At 47.9% G+C, this 15503-nt stretch overlaps 1 protein-coding gene across 1 annotated transcript in view; it reads right to left on the bottom strand.

Annotated features, from left to right (window-relative positions):
- Positions 1-15503, bottom strand: part of LOC144158184 (potassium channel subfamily T member 1-like) — a 500316-nt gene that overhangs the window by 39292 nt on the left and 445521 nt on the right. Inside the window, exons 11-12 of the mRNA XM_077688878.1 lie at positions 2868-2931; positions 1369-1477 (exon numbers count right to left, since the gene is read on the bottom strand). Of these exons, the coding sequence (XP_077545004.1) occupies positions 1369-1477; positions 2868-2931 (173 nt within the window). The remainder of the gene's footprint in view (positions 1-1368; positions 1478-2867; positions 2932-15503) is intronic.

Raw genomic sequence — 15503 nt, 5'->3', positions numbered from 1 at the left:
AGATGGGGCTAATTTTTTTCAGCTTGGAAGGCCTTCCGAGCGACATTTTGCCGTTGTCACTCAATGCCTAAGTATGCGCCATCATCGATTGCCGTTTTATGCGTGCACGGTTTGCGGGTAGAAAAAGGAGGGCGCGCACGCACATGTAGGCTTCATGCCGCTACCGATGAAATGCCGGTTGTGCTGGTGGGAGATTTAAATGTCGAAATTACGTGGCTCAATGTGGTTAGTCGGCTGTCCTCCTTAATTCAGTGGTTCGAGTGTGGGTTGATGTGTTTCACAGACATATTATACAAACAGTAAGATGCATACGAGGGGGAAGGAAAACCGACAGCCACATGTTTGCATGCGAGAATAGAGCTCGAGGGCTTCCAGGTTTTAAATCGTTATGGGATGGATGCATGCCGTTCGTTTGGAGGAAGAAGCGCAAGAATTGAAGCGTTGGCCCAAACACAAACGCGAATGGGCGCAAAAACAACGGAACGCTGCTGGCGCTGCCGTTACCGCCTGAAGTTCAGCTCGCCGAGTAGCGGTGAATCCCTCCCGAATGAACTGCACCTTGCCAGCTTGGAACGTCGGCGTGATCCAATATCACTTCTTCAGATGGCTTTCTGTCTGTCACTTCTACCACAGACAACCACGTCTGTCACTTCTACGCACGCGCACATCACCGGTCGCCGGTTTATGCGTGCTCAGGTTTGTAGTGGAGAATGGTGGGAGGCAAAAGCGGGGGGGGGGGGGGGCGTGCACGCGCAGCTATAGGTTCCATGCCCGTACTGATGGATGGTGTGTCCGTTGTGCTAGTGCGAGCTTTAAACGCGGACGTTAAACGGCTCAGTGGGACCTGTCCGAAGTCCTTATGGTAGAGCGGATTGGGTTTGTGTGTTAGGCTATGTTCAGTCTTCCGACGCAAAAGCCGTATCGTGATCTATGGATGCAAAAAAAAAACGGCATATCACGCCGTTCGGTTGGTTGAGACGTGAAATGATGTCATTCTTTAAAGTTATTACGACAGTTGCAACAACAGTCTGACCCCGGCCTTCACAAACAGTAAGATGCTTACGACACGTGAGGGACACAAGCAGCTCCGTGTTTATCTGCAAGAACAAAGCTTGGATCCTTCAGAGGTTCATTCAGCTAATTGGCTAGGAATTATGCTCCATCGCAAATTACGATAAAGGTGTTTTGTTTTGTGCACTCCGCGGACTGCATCCCGTTTTGCAGGTCATCCTTCTTCGCAGAGTGGAAGGGCACAATTTTTTTTTATTTTGTTGTTTCTCCAAAACGTAGCCTATCCCTTTCTTTGGCTTCGTTCCTTAACCACGCCTTTATTTAAGAGGTTCGAAACGCAAGGGAAGTGACACTTACCCGCGAAGGCCACGTGAACTTTATTCTCTGGACGGAATATCTGAATGTACTGGGGAACATTGGGTGCGAAATCGCGTACGGCCCATGACCGGAGGATGGTGTGCTGGTCCTGAAACGAGAGGCAAAAGGGGATCCATTCATTATTGCCGCCGCACCTTTTCGGCCGCCACCACGCAGTCGCTCGCTGCAGGGGATCCCCAATACGCGTTAATACCACCCGCAGTTACCGTCACGAACTGGGCGATTTTAGTTTCAAGTGAATGTGCGTTTCTTGTAGTTGCATGACGTCAAGACTGCTAGTGCGCTGTGATAAACATCTGGCGTGTTCAATAGCTGACGCAAGAACTTGTGCGTGGATTGCGTAAACACCTTTTTACAGCAAAGCTGTATACCTCTACCCGCAAATGGTTTAGTCGTCGTAGGCAAAAACGATCTCCGTGGGCAAAAACGCCAAGGCGCCAAGGCCCCAGACGCCGAGCGCATGCGTCAGGCTAATCAGGCATGCAGCTCAGAGCTCAGAATACGTTTGAGGAAACCATGAAACAAGCATCGAAACCGCATTATGGATGATAAGGCGCCTGCGCACAATGGGACCCCCCCCCCACCATGTGTTCCTGGTAAAAATTATTTTCGCAGATTATCTTTGAAGCCTAGGCAGCATCAGCGTCACTAAATAGAGCCGTTCTTGTTCAAGACGCCGAGCGAATGCTTCAGGCTAGGCAGGAACCAGCATTTGCTGCATCTTTGGATACACTTCTGCTGCTAAAGTGCTGTTACAGGCGTTATCTTTGATTCGCATTCGGAACGACGTCGGTCCCGCGCAGCTGCAGAGCACGGAGGGCAAGCTAAGCCTACCAGACTTGACAGACTAAAACGCATAAACAAAATGGCGGCACCCATGAACCGTTTCAGTGCAAACAAATGCCACGTAATGCGAACTGACCGATGATCATGGCGGCGGCACGGAACAATAGGAGAAAAGAGTGCCGATACTCTGTACCCTTATCTAGTGACACAAGCCGAGCGCGAGCGACAAGCCCGCTGAGACGACGAGAAACATTTCATGCCCTCATCCATCACCATTTGTTGTGGTTTACGACAACTTTGCTGGGCATCCACTTTGGCAGGGCGGGATGGCGACCAATTTTTTTTTTACCGCGCTAGAAGTAGCGGGCCATTTCCAAAAAAATAAGAAAAAGAAAGAAAAACTAACCCTTCCCTGTTTTTGCTGTCAGCGGGAAAAATACTTGGCGAAAGAGGACGGGAGCACAGAATGGAGATGAGGGAAAAGGGGAGAGGAGGAAAAGAGGGGGAGTACAGAGCTGGTGGGGAAGTGAATTCAGTTCATCAACAGAAACGTGCCGCACAACTGGAATCGCACTGTTAACACAGGCTCCCCTCCATCGATCGTAATGTCCTTTACTTTGTTTTCTTAGTAAAGCGACGCTGAAGACACAGATGGAGTTATTGAAAAAAAGTGAAAAATGGCGTTTGCTTACGGCGGCTGCGAGGTCGGCGTAATTCCTGGCTGCCAGCATGAAGCAGGCTTCGGCTGCGTTCATTCTGCGGGGGAGTGGGCGTGGAGAAGAAAGGCGAAAAAGGGGAAGGGTTAAAGCAACTGCGGAGACTACGAAGGAGAAAAAACAAACTAGTGTTTTATTAAATTCGCTGTAGTTACTTATGAGGGCGAATGACCAGACGACAAGTTTTTCTTTTTACCTTTGGAGTCTCCCTTTATAAAGTAATAACATGAACACGTTTTGACACCAGCCGCTCCGCAGCTCGAGCGAAAAGAACGCAACATATGAGAATATATATATATATATATATATATATATATATATATATATATATATATATATATATATATATATATATATATATATATATATATATATATATATATAAGGTAAACGATTAGGCTAGTGAAGGTTAAATAGTAAAAAGGGGCGCAATAAAAAACATAACAAGTTTACTTCGAAAACATAACTTTACATCGACGTTTCGGACGGGGACCGTCCTTTATCAAGCCAGAGTCCTTCAATGCTTTTCTGGTCACGAAACTCCGCCGTAACGCTATGGGAGCAGTTTGCTATGTCGCCGAAGCCGCCGCGGGGCGGCGCTGATCGCATAGTGGGGGACAGACGAAACCTGCGCGCTGCGTCGGCGAGGCTGCACAACCACGGAATCCGGTAGCATCGGCGCGTTGTTTTCCGAGTTTTAAGCTACCAGTTAATGTGACGCCTTCGGTGATATTGTGCGAGGACACTGGGCGGAAATGCCCAAGACTTGTTGCGTACCGGGATGCCGCTCCGGCTACAGAGGTACGAGCGAAAAGGTCTCGTTGTTTTGCATGCCGAGTGACGCCGATAAGCGCGAACAGTGGAAACGTGCGATACCGCGACAGGAAGCCGGCGGCTTTTCTTTTGACTCGCAGCATGTCCGTGTCTGCGAAAAGCATTTTGCCACTGCGGACGTTGTTTGGAACGACACTTTTTTGGTGAAAGGAGACGTCGTCTCTTTGCGACGTGAGAAACCGAAGCTGCGGCCCGACGCCGTTCCAAGGCGCTTCGACGGGCTGCCGGCGTATCTGAGCAAGCCGAAGCCGCGATCCCGTTCAACGAGGGTCCAGCCAGCAACAAAGAGACGTCGTTTGTCGTCGCCTGATGCCATCGCAGAAGAAATTCTGCCGTGTTCAAGCACGGAAGCATCCCAAACAGCAGTGACGAGCGCTGCAGGTAAGCTAAACAGTTTTTCGTGGCGATTCTGCTGTTTGGACCGAGTTTGAAGCTCCCAGGAGCCTCAAGCGCTATATAATTACGTTCCATCCTCCTGTAGATGCGGCAGTGGGTATTGGTGCATACGCAGAGACAGCCTGCCAAACAGAAGAGGTCGTCTGCCCCATTTCTGAGTTGCTGGCAGTGAAGGGCCAGCTTCGGAGCACGACGCAGCGACTCCGCCGGAGCCAAATGAAGCTCGCGAAAATGACCGCGTTAGCGAGCAGGCATAAAAGGCAGCTTACTGACACCCAGAAGCTGTCTGCTCGCGAAAAGTTGATCCTTGATCAGTGCCTGATGAAAGCCAACGCGAAGTCTCCGACTGCTGTAAGGTAAGGTACTGACATGTGCTCAAGTGTTGTATTGCTCATAATGGCCTCCTCTCGTGTATGTGTCCATTAATGATTTTGGAGAACACGGATATGGCGAAAGATAAAAAAACTGGTCCAGTGCATTGGCCCAGTCAGCTCAGGATACTAAAGGGGCATATGCAATATTCTACGTCCTCTTGGCGTACTTTGCTGTCTCAGCTTTTTCTGGGGAATGTGCATGCTTCATTGACAAGAAAAGTGCATTTAATTAGGCGTCATATTGTGTTTGCACTCATTTCAGCATTCTGAAAAGACGTAAAGGAAAAATGTGTTCTATCATGTGAGAAGGCCCGGTACTATGTGGTTACATAAGAAACAAACCCTTTAATTAATGCTTCTGTTGTTTGCACTGCTTTGTATGTAATTTTTCGGTTGGTGGCCTCTTCCATATCCTGTGGCAAGCGCATGCAGCTAACCATTTGCATGTCGTCAGTGATGTCATCGTATACCTGCACTATGCGTGCATGACGTGTACTGTGATGGAGAGTGGAAAAATGATTAATAGTTGCGTGGCAGCATTTTTTAGGCTGGCAGAAGTTAATTTTTTGTTTATTTTTGGTTGCTTGCGTTTTAAAGCTTAAATTGTGCATGAGTGATGCCGCATGCTTTTCCGCACCCACATATATATTTAGTGGTCGAGCTAGCCGTTAGAACTGCACTTGCTCGTTTACCAGCATGTGAATGCACAACACATGCTCTACTTCTCCCCTAGGTACAAGAAGGAGTGGATATATGACTGTTTGCTTCTTAAGGTGAAGTCGACTGCTGTCTACACTTTCCTACAAGAAAACGGCTACCTTCCCCTTCCCACCCCTCGCACGCTGCATGGCTACCTGAGAAGCCTCAAGGCCGATTTCGGCTTTGATGCAGGTTTATTTGCAGTCTTGCGTGAAAAACTTCAAGGAGTCCCAGAAAGAGAACGCCGAGGTTAGACTCCTTTGGGAATTAACTTACCCTGGTTCTGTTTTCAAACAAGCCGCATAACTAACCAAAATATTTTCGCAGGTGTACTAATGTTTGATGAAATGAGTGTGCGGAAAAGTCTGCACATCAGAGAGTCCGACATGTCCCTTTTGGGGAAAGTGGACTTTGCTGAGCACACGAGACCAGCAGACCGTGAGAAAGATGGGGACCATGTGCTCGTGTTCTTGTTCCGGCCTTTTCTTGGTGGCTGGTCGCAGACGGTGGGAAGCTTTTGTGCGTCTGGTGCAACACCAGGCTCAATAGTGGCGAAACTGCTGCTTCAGTGCATTGTGCACCTTGCCAATGCTTGCGTTGTGGTGGATGCCATCACATGTGACAATTCCACAACAAATCAGTCTGCTCTGAGGTCCCTGGGTAAATATCTAAGTAATGTGCTTGCAGTTCTGAGTTGTATTTTTTATTTATTTATTTCCCTGTAATGGGGCTGACAAGCGTAATTTCTCTCCAGGTATCAGCGGTGACATGAACGCTGTAAAAACCACTTTCCAACACCCATGTGATCCAGCGAGATCTGTCCATGTGGTGATAGATCCTCCTCACGTATTCAAATGCGTACGGAACAATCTGCAGAAGGTTGGCAAGTTTCTGGTAAGAAGTGTTTGCATCTGCACTAATTGTGTGTGCTCTACATTGTCTCTTTTCGTGACATTTGTTATTGTTACAGCTGCCCGAAAGCCAAGAAGTTTTTCACTGCCACTACGCTGCCCTACTGGAGTATGAAATGGAGCAAGCTGGGCTGCGTGCGGTGCCCAAGCTGACGAAAGCGCACGTTGCTCCAAATGCATTCCAGAAAATGAGTGTCCGACTTGCTGTCCAGGCAAGAAACTCAACTAATTTACACCTTGGAACATGTCTGTACAATTATTTTTGTCACTGAAAAAAGGGAAGCATGGTGGCTTAAAATTATTCTATGTGTTTTACAGTTGTTTAGCGAAAGCACTGCTTCAGCCATGGAGTTTTACAGTACACAAGAGGCGTGCGAGAAGCTTCGTCACTCGGCAGCAACTTCAAGCTTTACAAGACGCATGAACAAGCTATTCGACAGCCTCAATTCTCGCAGACCAGAGCATGTGATGTACAATGAAGCTGAACACATTGCTGTAAGTGACTGATATTATTATTCTAATAATGGCACTATTTTTACCTATGCTGATATTGTTACTGAATTTCAGACGTTGAAGGAGAATATAACTTGGCTGGACGAGTGGCAGAAGTACATCGAGTCGTTGCCTGTGGCGAGGCGAGCGTGTTTCTTGAGCAAGCCAACCTGTGCAGCGCTTAGAATAACGCTCCACAGCACAGTTGCACTAGTTGAGATGCTCCTTGGCTCTGGTTTCCGCTACGTGCTCGTGGGTAACTTCGGACAAGATCCCTTGGAGGTAACCATATTTACATCTCAAGCTTCTGCGTTTACTACAAATTGCTTTCTTCTTTCAGCGCTTCTTTGGCATAGTGAGGCACGTAGCTGGCGATGGAGGGCAGCCTACTGTTCAACACTTCTTGTTCATTTACCGTATGCTTTCGGTGAACAACCTGGTGCGACCACCTAAGCGTGCTTCTGTTGATGGTGATGGGCCACAACTCCTGCTCAAGCTGCAGGGCCTCTTTGAAAAGGAACCGCCTGCCAACAGTCAGGTAGAACACCAATTATTTTTCTATTTAGGGACAAAAGAGAACAAAGGTGGAAATCAGTTGTTGGTTTATGTGTTCTTTTTTCAGTAGTTAGTTTGCGAAATCTTTGTTATGAATGACCAATCAGCCCAGATTTATAGTATATACATGCTTTAGAAAACAATGCTGAAACATGGCAACATTAAATATGCATTTCAGGTTGATGCCCTGGCAGTCCTCTTCGACGATGTCTTGTTGGAGCCACCAGGGAGCATACAAGCTGCATCTGCTTCGAACCAAGTGCTGTCGCCCAAAGAGTGCATACTCGACTACCTCGCGGGCTATGTGACAAAGAAGTTCCTCACCATGAGCTGCCTTAGCTGTGTGGACACTCTGAAGGGCTCATCTCGGCAAGCAAGCGACTTAATACTTGCAAAGTCAAGAGGTTTCCTGCAGGTGCCGTCAAGCCGACTGCTCAGTCTCCTGCAGATTGTGGAAAGCTACGTCGAAGAACTCACTGTTAGTAGAGTGGCTTGTGTGGACGTTTACATGAACATTGTGGAGAGAGTGTTGCTGGATGAGCGTACTTCAGCAGCTGCTGTGGGTTGTGGGTCCCACTATGTAGGCACCACGGCAGAAGTTGTGCACTTTTTTCTCAGGTGTCGTCTGCACTTCTTTACGAGGGAAAAGAATAAGCTTGCACGGGCAAGTAAGCGTGCAACATGCCCAGCTGGTGGGGGCAAGAAAGTGATTAGCTGAATTGCTTCCTGAATGGATTCAGGCATGCAAATATGCAGCATTTTACTGTGTTTTTTCTGTGATACATAATTGTATAAATGCATTTTTAAAATTTTTGTTCTCTAGTATCTCAACCATATTATTTTTAGTTCCACTTCATAACAACTCACATTATTTTCCTGTAGGTGTCTGCTTCCTTGTGCGGGCCTTGTACAGTTTATTTTTCACTCTTTGTAAATTGTCTTTGAAGTTTACTGTTTTTAGTGTTCCAGCGTATTCATGCACCTTATTTTGTCACCTTGTTTGCTTTCGCAAAAAAATCTTTCCCTGTGTTTATTCACTGATGTGTCAAAGACGCCAATTTCCCTTCGTACTTTTTCATTTTGCTTCAAAAGTTTGCGTTGTTTTTAGTAGTTTTGTTACCTTCATGTGTCGGCCTTGTACATAGTTTTTCAATGCCTTTATATACTTTACATTCTTACTTCGTTTACATTAGGTTTGTTTTGCAATAGTGCCATGTTCGCGAACATTTGCCGCGATGCGTGCCTTGGATTTGTTTGTTTTGTTACTAGTGCATGAATGCACCTTGCTGTCTGATCTGGTGTTACGAGCTGAGCGCTAATTTACTTTTTCTGTCGTAAGCAACGCTCGGTAGTTTTGTTTAATAAGTAAAAGATGTAACCTTGTCGTCACTAACCCAGACTTCCTATCTCATTAGCAATGTTCTCGGTCTGTACAGATGTTTCTCGAAAGAAAAGCATTTCCACACAAAAGAATGCATAGAAAACGTCGAGGCATTCAATTCGCTAACACTCGTCTGTGCAAGTCACTTTGCTGACTGTTTCTTCGACGCTTATGCTTTCTAGCTTATCGCGGAACACAAGTTCGCTCCTTCCTTTCAGAACTTTAAGTTGCCCTTGAGTACGTGACATCGCTGCGCTGTCTGTTGTTTATGCTTTTATAGCTTATTGTGTGAAAATGTTTTCTGCTATAAAAACCGTATTGTTTTAAGAACACTCCATCATCATTGAGGACATGACGATATGTATTGAAATATTCCCTTCGTGGCATTATTGACTCTCTAGCTTGACAACATGTAGTGTATTTTGACCAATGTGAAGTAGTCAGCTGAATAAATCAGCGGTGGAGCAGCAGCATCATGCTCATAAACAGGTGTGCTTTTTTAGAGACTTTGAAACACGGCTTCATTTCAGTAGGTCAAGCATCCCCAGTCAAGTATCTTCATAGCTATGCCTTGCGAGTATAGTCTATCATAGCAAAACGCCCTGTTAAACTGAAGCATGCAACATCGAAGTGGTAGTTGGATTTGGCTCGGAGGGTGGGACATTTCTGGGAAAGCAACTCATTCGGAAATTGGAGCTTCCCGAATGACCTTGAGTGGCTGCACAATATTTCGCGAGACTCAGTTTTTCTCGTTCTGTGCCTATGTAACGTTACTCTGTTGAATGAACCAACTAGCCCAACAGCAAGTTTTATTACCCTGTTGAAGTTCCATGAAAACGAACACAAGGTAGCTGCGAACTCGAACTTAAACTTAGAATCCTAGAGATGGGCATGTATTAATGCGACGAAAGCTTCATCGCTCGCACTTTGAAGCTTTGCTGAAGCTCTATGTAGTGAGCGCACAGGAATGAGGTCAACTGTAACAAACTAAACACGAAATTTATAGCTTTAGCTTCGGTACCGCAGCCGCGGCGATCATCGGCGGCGTAGACGGTCGGATTGCATAGCGCGATCGGCGTCGCCGCGGGGGCTCACTGCGCGTATCATATTTGCGAATTTTTAAATCTGAGGCTTCGCCAGAGTCGCAAGCCCAACTAGATAACCGTCGCTTAAACAAGGCACAATTTTACGCTGCTTTGCACGAGATGAAAGAACTGCTGCAACAACACGTAAATTCATAACTGCTGCGGCACGACTGGCTCCATCGAAGCGTTGATATCGTGCAAAGGTAAGCGAAGAAAACTTTCACACGCGAGTGCAGCAGTCACATTGTACGTCAGGCTAAATATGAGTAATAGCAGAATATTCTGTGCGCTATCATCAACTGAATGATTCTGCTTGAGCTTTAGTTTCGGTACCGCAGCCGCGGCGAACACCGGCGGCGTAGACTGTCGGATTGCATATAACTCGCGCGATCAGCGTCGCCGCGGGTGCTCACTGCGCGTATAATATTTGCGAATTTCTAAATCTGAGGCTTCGCCAGAGTCGAAAAACCAACGAGATAACCTTCGCTTAAACAAAGCACAATTTTACGCTGCCCTGCACGAGATGAAAGAACTGTCGCAACAACAGGTACATTCATAACTGCTGCGGCACGACTGGCTCCATCAACACGTTGATATCATGCAAAGGTAAGCGAAGAAAACCTTTTCACACGCGAGTGCAGCAACCACATTGTACGTCAAGCTAAATATGAATGATAGCAGAATATTTTATGAGCTTTCTAACAACTGCCTCGAACGGGTACCAGCTTCGGCGGAATGCTTGCGCGCGGGTGGCGCGGGCATGAAATGCCCCCGCGCTGACAGCGGCGACCCTAGCGGCGACTTTTGTCCCTGTATGAAACGGGAGTTGGAGTTTCGTGACCAGAAAAGCATTGAAGGACTCTGATCAAGCGTAATATTTTACAGAATGGAAGCGGTTTATATACAGTTCAAGCACTTGAGGTTCCGGGGCGGTGACATACGTTTAAGATTGGAAGCGAGGAGGAAGAGAGAAAAGCACATTGAAACATGAGAGAAAGAGCCAGCAATAAAGAAGCACAAACTTGAAAAGCATAAATATGTGAGAGAGGGGGATGGAAAGGCAGAGGTGGGGACGGGCAAACTAAAAAGAACCGAGAGGACACGACAAACAGAAGCTTAGTAGCGATGGGAGACACGTAATTGCGTGGTCGACAGGGATGACCCACAGGGGCGGCGAGTTGTACCTGGCCGCGGCCATCACAGGCGAACAATATGCAAGGGTTGTTGTACGCGCGCCGCTTCCAAGACTCCCGTGCCAGAAGCGCGTGTTTTTCGTCGGCCCTCAAAGACGCACCGCCATCTACTTCCCCCCACCCTTCCTGCTCAGTTCGCGGAAGCCGTAATGTGTCGCCATGTCGGAGAAAACCGGGAAGAAACGGGCCGCCCCAGTCGCGCCGGCGTGAAGATGAGCAATCGAAAGTCCGAATGAGAGTGATTGAGGAGACATGAATCACGTTGCCTGCAGAGACAGCGAGAATAGTAAGTCAACGTGAGCGATAGGGGGCACATAATTGCGTGGTTGACAGGGGTGACGAATTGTAAGCGCCCGCGGTCAGCGCCCGTGAACAATATGCGAGGGGTGTCCTACGTATGCGTGCCCTGAAGACTCCCGAGCGAGGGGCGCGGGGTTTCGTCGGCTCCCGAAGATGATCCCCCATTCAGTTCCCTCCACCTCCTCCTCCCAGTCAGTGTCGGCGCCAAAGTCGTAAAGTGCCCACGTGTTCGAGAAACCTGGGAAGAAAGGAGGCGCCCCCCGTCGCGATGGCGATAAGAGGGCTAAGCTGTCGAGTGATAGTAATTATGTCTGAGTGGAGAGACAGTGAAAGTAGTAAGCCAACGGGGGAGAAAAAGAGAGGGATACCGGCGCCACAAATCAAAACAGAAACAGGGCGAAGGTCAAAGGCGATACCGCGCACATGCGCACACAATAACAAACACGCATAAACGACCAAGTGGCCATGGAAAGAAGGAAAGGCGCCAATGGCTTGACCGATTGACCCAAACACTGTCTCTCCACTCAGACATAATTACTATCACTCGACAGCTTAGCCCTCTTATCGCCATCGCGACGGGGGGCGCCTCCTTTCTTCCCAGGTTTCTCGAACACGTGGGCACTTTACGACTTTGGCGCCGACACTGACTGGGAGGAGGAGGTGGAGGGAACTGAATGGGGGATCATCTTCGGGAGCCGACGAAACCCCGCGCCCCTCGCTCGGGAGTCTTCAGGGCACGCATACGTAGGACACCCCTCGCATATTGTTCACGGGCGCTGACCGCGGGCGCTTACAATTTGTCACCCCTGTCAACCACGCAATTATGTGCCCCCTATCGCTCACGTTGACTTACTATTCTCGCTGTCTCTGCAGGCAACGTGATTCATGTCTCCTCAATCACTCTCATTCGGACTTTCGATTGCTCATCTTCACGCCGGCGCGACTGGGGCGGCCCGTTTCTTCCCGGTTTTCTCCGACATGGCGACACATTACGGCTTCCGCGAACTGAGCAGGAAGGGTGGGGGGAAGTAGATGGCGGTGCGTCTTTGAGGGCCGACGAAAAACACGCGCTTCTGGCACGGGAGTCTTGGAAGCGGCGCGCGTACAACAACCCTTGCATATTGTTCGCCTGCGATGGCCGCGGCCAGGTACAACTCGCCGCCCCTGTGGGTCATCCCTGTCGACCACGCAATTACGTGTCTCCCATCGCTACTAAGCTTCTGTTTGTCGTGTCCTCTCGGTTCTTTTTAGTTTGCCCGTCCCCACCTCTGCCTTTCCATCCCCCTCTCTCACATATTTATGCTTTTCAAGTTTGTGCTTCTTTATTGCTGGCTCTTTCTCTCATGTTTCAATGTGCTTTTCTCTCTTCCTCCTCGCTTCCAATCTTAAACGTATGTCACCGCCCCGGAACCTCAAGTGCTTGAACTGTATATAAACCGCTTCCATTCTGTAAAATATTACGCTTGATAAAGGACGGTCCCCGTCCGAAACGTCGATGTAAAGTTATGTTTTCGAAGTAAACTTGTTATATATATATATATATATATATATATATATATATATATATATATATATCAGGGTGTCGAACCGGAACCGAACCGAACCGAAAACCGGAACCGAACCGGTATATTTTCCGGAACTGAACCCGAACCCGAACCGTTATTTTTTGAGCACGCTGAACCCGACCCGGAACTGAACCGGAAAAAGAAATAACGGTTACCGGTTCATGCCGAAACGGTTCGACCCTCTGTTGTTGATATTGCACAGTCAATGCAATTCAGGCCTTTTTTCTTTCCCGTACCATCAACTTCGTACTTGCTCGCGCACTTTCCCCTCCAGACAATTGAACACTATCACGCTTTATGTAACAACAGGGGAAATGAATGAGCACCAATGTAGCATTGGTCTGTTGCTGCTGGAGGCGCGAGCGTAGTGCAAGCTGACCAAACGAAATGTCATTCTCGGCAGCTTGCAGGTGATATAAAACGACTTTGCCCTTCCCTAGCTGCGACTTCATTGGAGAAATCAGGGTGCAGGAGTGCTCCACTGCGCAACAGCGAAAGCTCACACCCGATGTGTGCAAACTTTTTGCATTTCATAATTTGTTGAAAAGGTCCGACACCTGCAAATTATTAATACTTGACAAGTGTGACCGCAGGAGCTGCTCAGTGGCTAAGCTGTTTGCTAAGCCGTTTGCCCAACTCGCTACATTGCTTCTACTGCTACTCGTTCCGGAGGGGAGTACTGCTGTGGACGAATTAAAGAGCGTCTACCCAAAAAGTCCCATCTCATGCTCCACGTGTCAAATTTCCCTTTCATTTTGTAACCGCATTATCTGTTATAAGATTCCGCAATGTAGCACACGGAACGATGGTAGGGGTTCAGGCGGTACGATGACATACTGATTGTAATGCACACTTTCGGTATCGCAAAAGGAATTGCAGTGGTGAGAGCAATAATGCAGTGACTGAGCGTAACTAAAGCTTACTTTTAACAAAAGTGTGGCTAACACATTCGATAAGGTGACAGCTAACAAATTGTTCAGGGTTACCAAATAATCTAATTCATTGGTAGTATTTATGTGCCTGTTGTAGAATTTTTCTGTTTTGTTACAAATATAAAAAATGTGCGCCATTGTTATTAAGCGCTGGTATTTGAACACGCCCGTACGCAGGACTAAATTTAAGGCCTCAAGGTTAGCGTGATGGGCGATTGCATAGCGACAATTGCGATTTCAACAAAAAAGGAAAGGACAGAAAATATATCCCACCATCATATCTCTTGGCGTTGGCTTTATGAATAGTTGCTAGGACAACAGAAAGTCTGAGCGATAAAGAAGGTGGTAAATCGTCGCCACTTCATGTGTTTTTCTAATATCTCCTAATTGTTTAAAGTTTCCTTTGCAATTGCGCCACTGCCCTTGGGGAGCAGCACCATTTTGAATGTCAGTTTGTGTTTTGATTTGACGGTCATTTTAAACTAGTAAATGTTTTTTTTTTCTAATTTTAGTGATAATTCAACTAATCGAACCGGTTCGCGAACCGGTTCAAGCTCCCGAACCGGTTGGCGAACCGGTTCGGTACGTGATTTTGTCGAACCGGAACTGAACCGGAACGAAATTATTTCACCCGAACCCGAACCGTAACCGAACCGGTATTTTTTTCGGTTCGACACCCTGATATATATATATATATATATATATATATATATATATATATATATATATATATATATATATATATATATATATATATATATATATATATATATATATTGTGAGCATTCGCGGCGTTCTATTAATGCCATACACAGTGCAAGCGATACCGCCACTATCATGGCCAGTGTGAGCACCGCGGGATACGCTTCCCAATCTCTTGTACTCACGCCCCATCACCATTACCATCTGTAAATAATCTCCATCATCATCGTTGGGCTCGCGCTTCGCGGAACGTTCGCTCCGAGCAGGACAATAAACGTCGTCTCCGAGACCTCGTCCTTCGCTCTCTCAAGTGGTGGAGTGTGCTGTTGATCCCGATGTCGATGTTTTGGCCAAGCACCGGGATTCATTTGACGTCCATTCACCTGGGCTCACGCAGACTGCAGCAACAGAGCACCGAATTGAAACGGACGGGTCAGCCGTGATTTGATGCAGACCGTACCGCGTCTCCTCGTCTGAGCGGAAGATAATTCAAGATAATGTTGCCGATATGCTCAAACGGAACGTTATTCGCCCATCGACGAGCTCGTGGTCTTCTCCCGTTGTTTTGGTTGAGAAAAAACTCCCACCCCTCGCGGGAACCCCTGTGTAGATGCGACGCATAGGCGGAGCGCCGAAGGGACCGCGTTTTATAGCGCGCATAACGTTGAGGGGACTGCGTAAGCCGGTCCCAGTCGATGACGACGTTGGCGTACTTGTAAAGCGGCGTGGACTCTAGGTGTTTGAGCCAAGCGTGGATGTTGCTTCGCCGGAGAACGGCACACCGGTTATATGCGCAGCTCGCCCGAAGGAGAGGCAACCGCGGAAGAGAGAGTACTGCACATGCGCCGGCCCCAGCGCGTCTGCCGCGGCTATGACGCAACGTGCCGCGGCTATGACGCAACACAATCCAACACAATGCACTTTAACCAAATCCAATGCAAATCCAATCCAATCCAATCCAAGCCAAGCCAAGCCAAGCCAAGCCAAGCCAAGCCAAGCCAAGCCAATCCAATCGAATCCAATCCAATCGAATCCATTTGAATCCAATCCAATGCCCCTCGCGAGAGAGTGTTCGCTATCGGAGAGGAGAGGGGGTGAGCGGCGGAGAGCGCAGCTGGCGCGGCGAGGAGAATGGGGGAGGGGTGGACAACGCCGACGACGACGACGACGACGACGACGACGCCGGAGGGACA

The sequence above is a fragment of the Haemaphysalis longicornis genome, unplaced genomic scaffold (assembly GCF_048455015.1).
Source record: "Haemaphysalis longicornis isolate Haplotype H1 unplaced genomic scaffold, Haemaphysalis longicornis Haplotype H1 scaffold_1, whole genome shotgun sequence".
NCBI classification, from domain to species: domain Eukaryota; kingdom Metazoa; phylum Arthropoda; class Arachnida; order Ixodida; family Ixodidae; genus Haemaphysalis; species Haemaphysalis longicornis.
The sequence above is the reverse complement of the archived record's forward strand: the minus strand, read 5'-3'. Positions and strand labels throughout refer to the sequence as shown.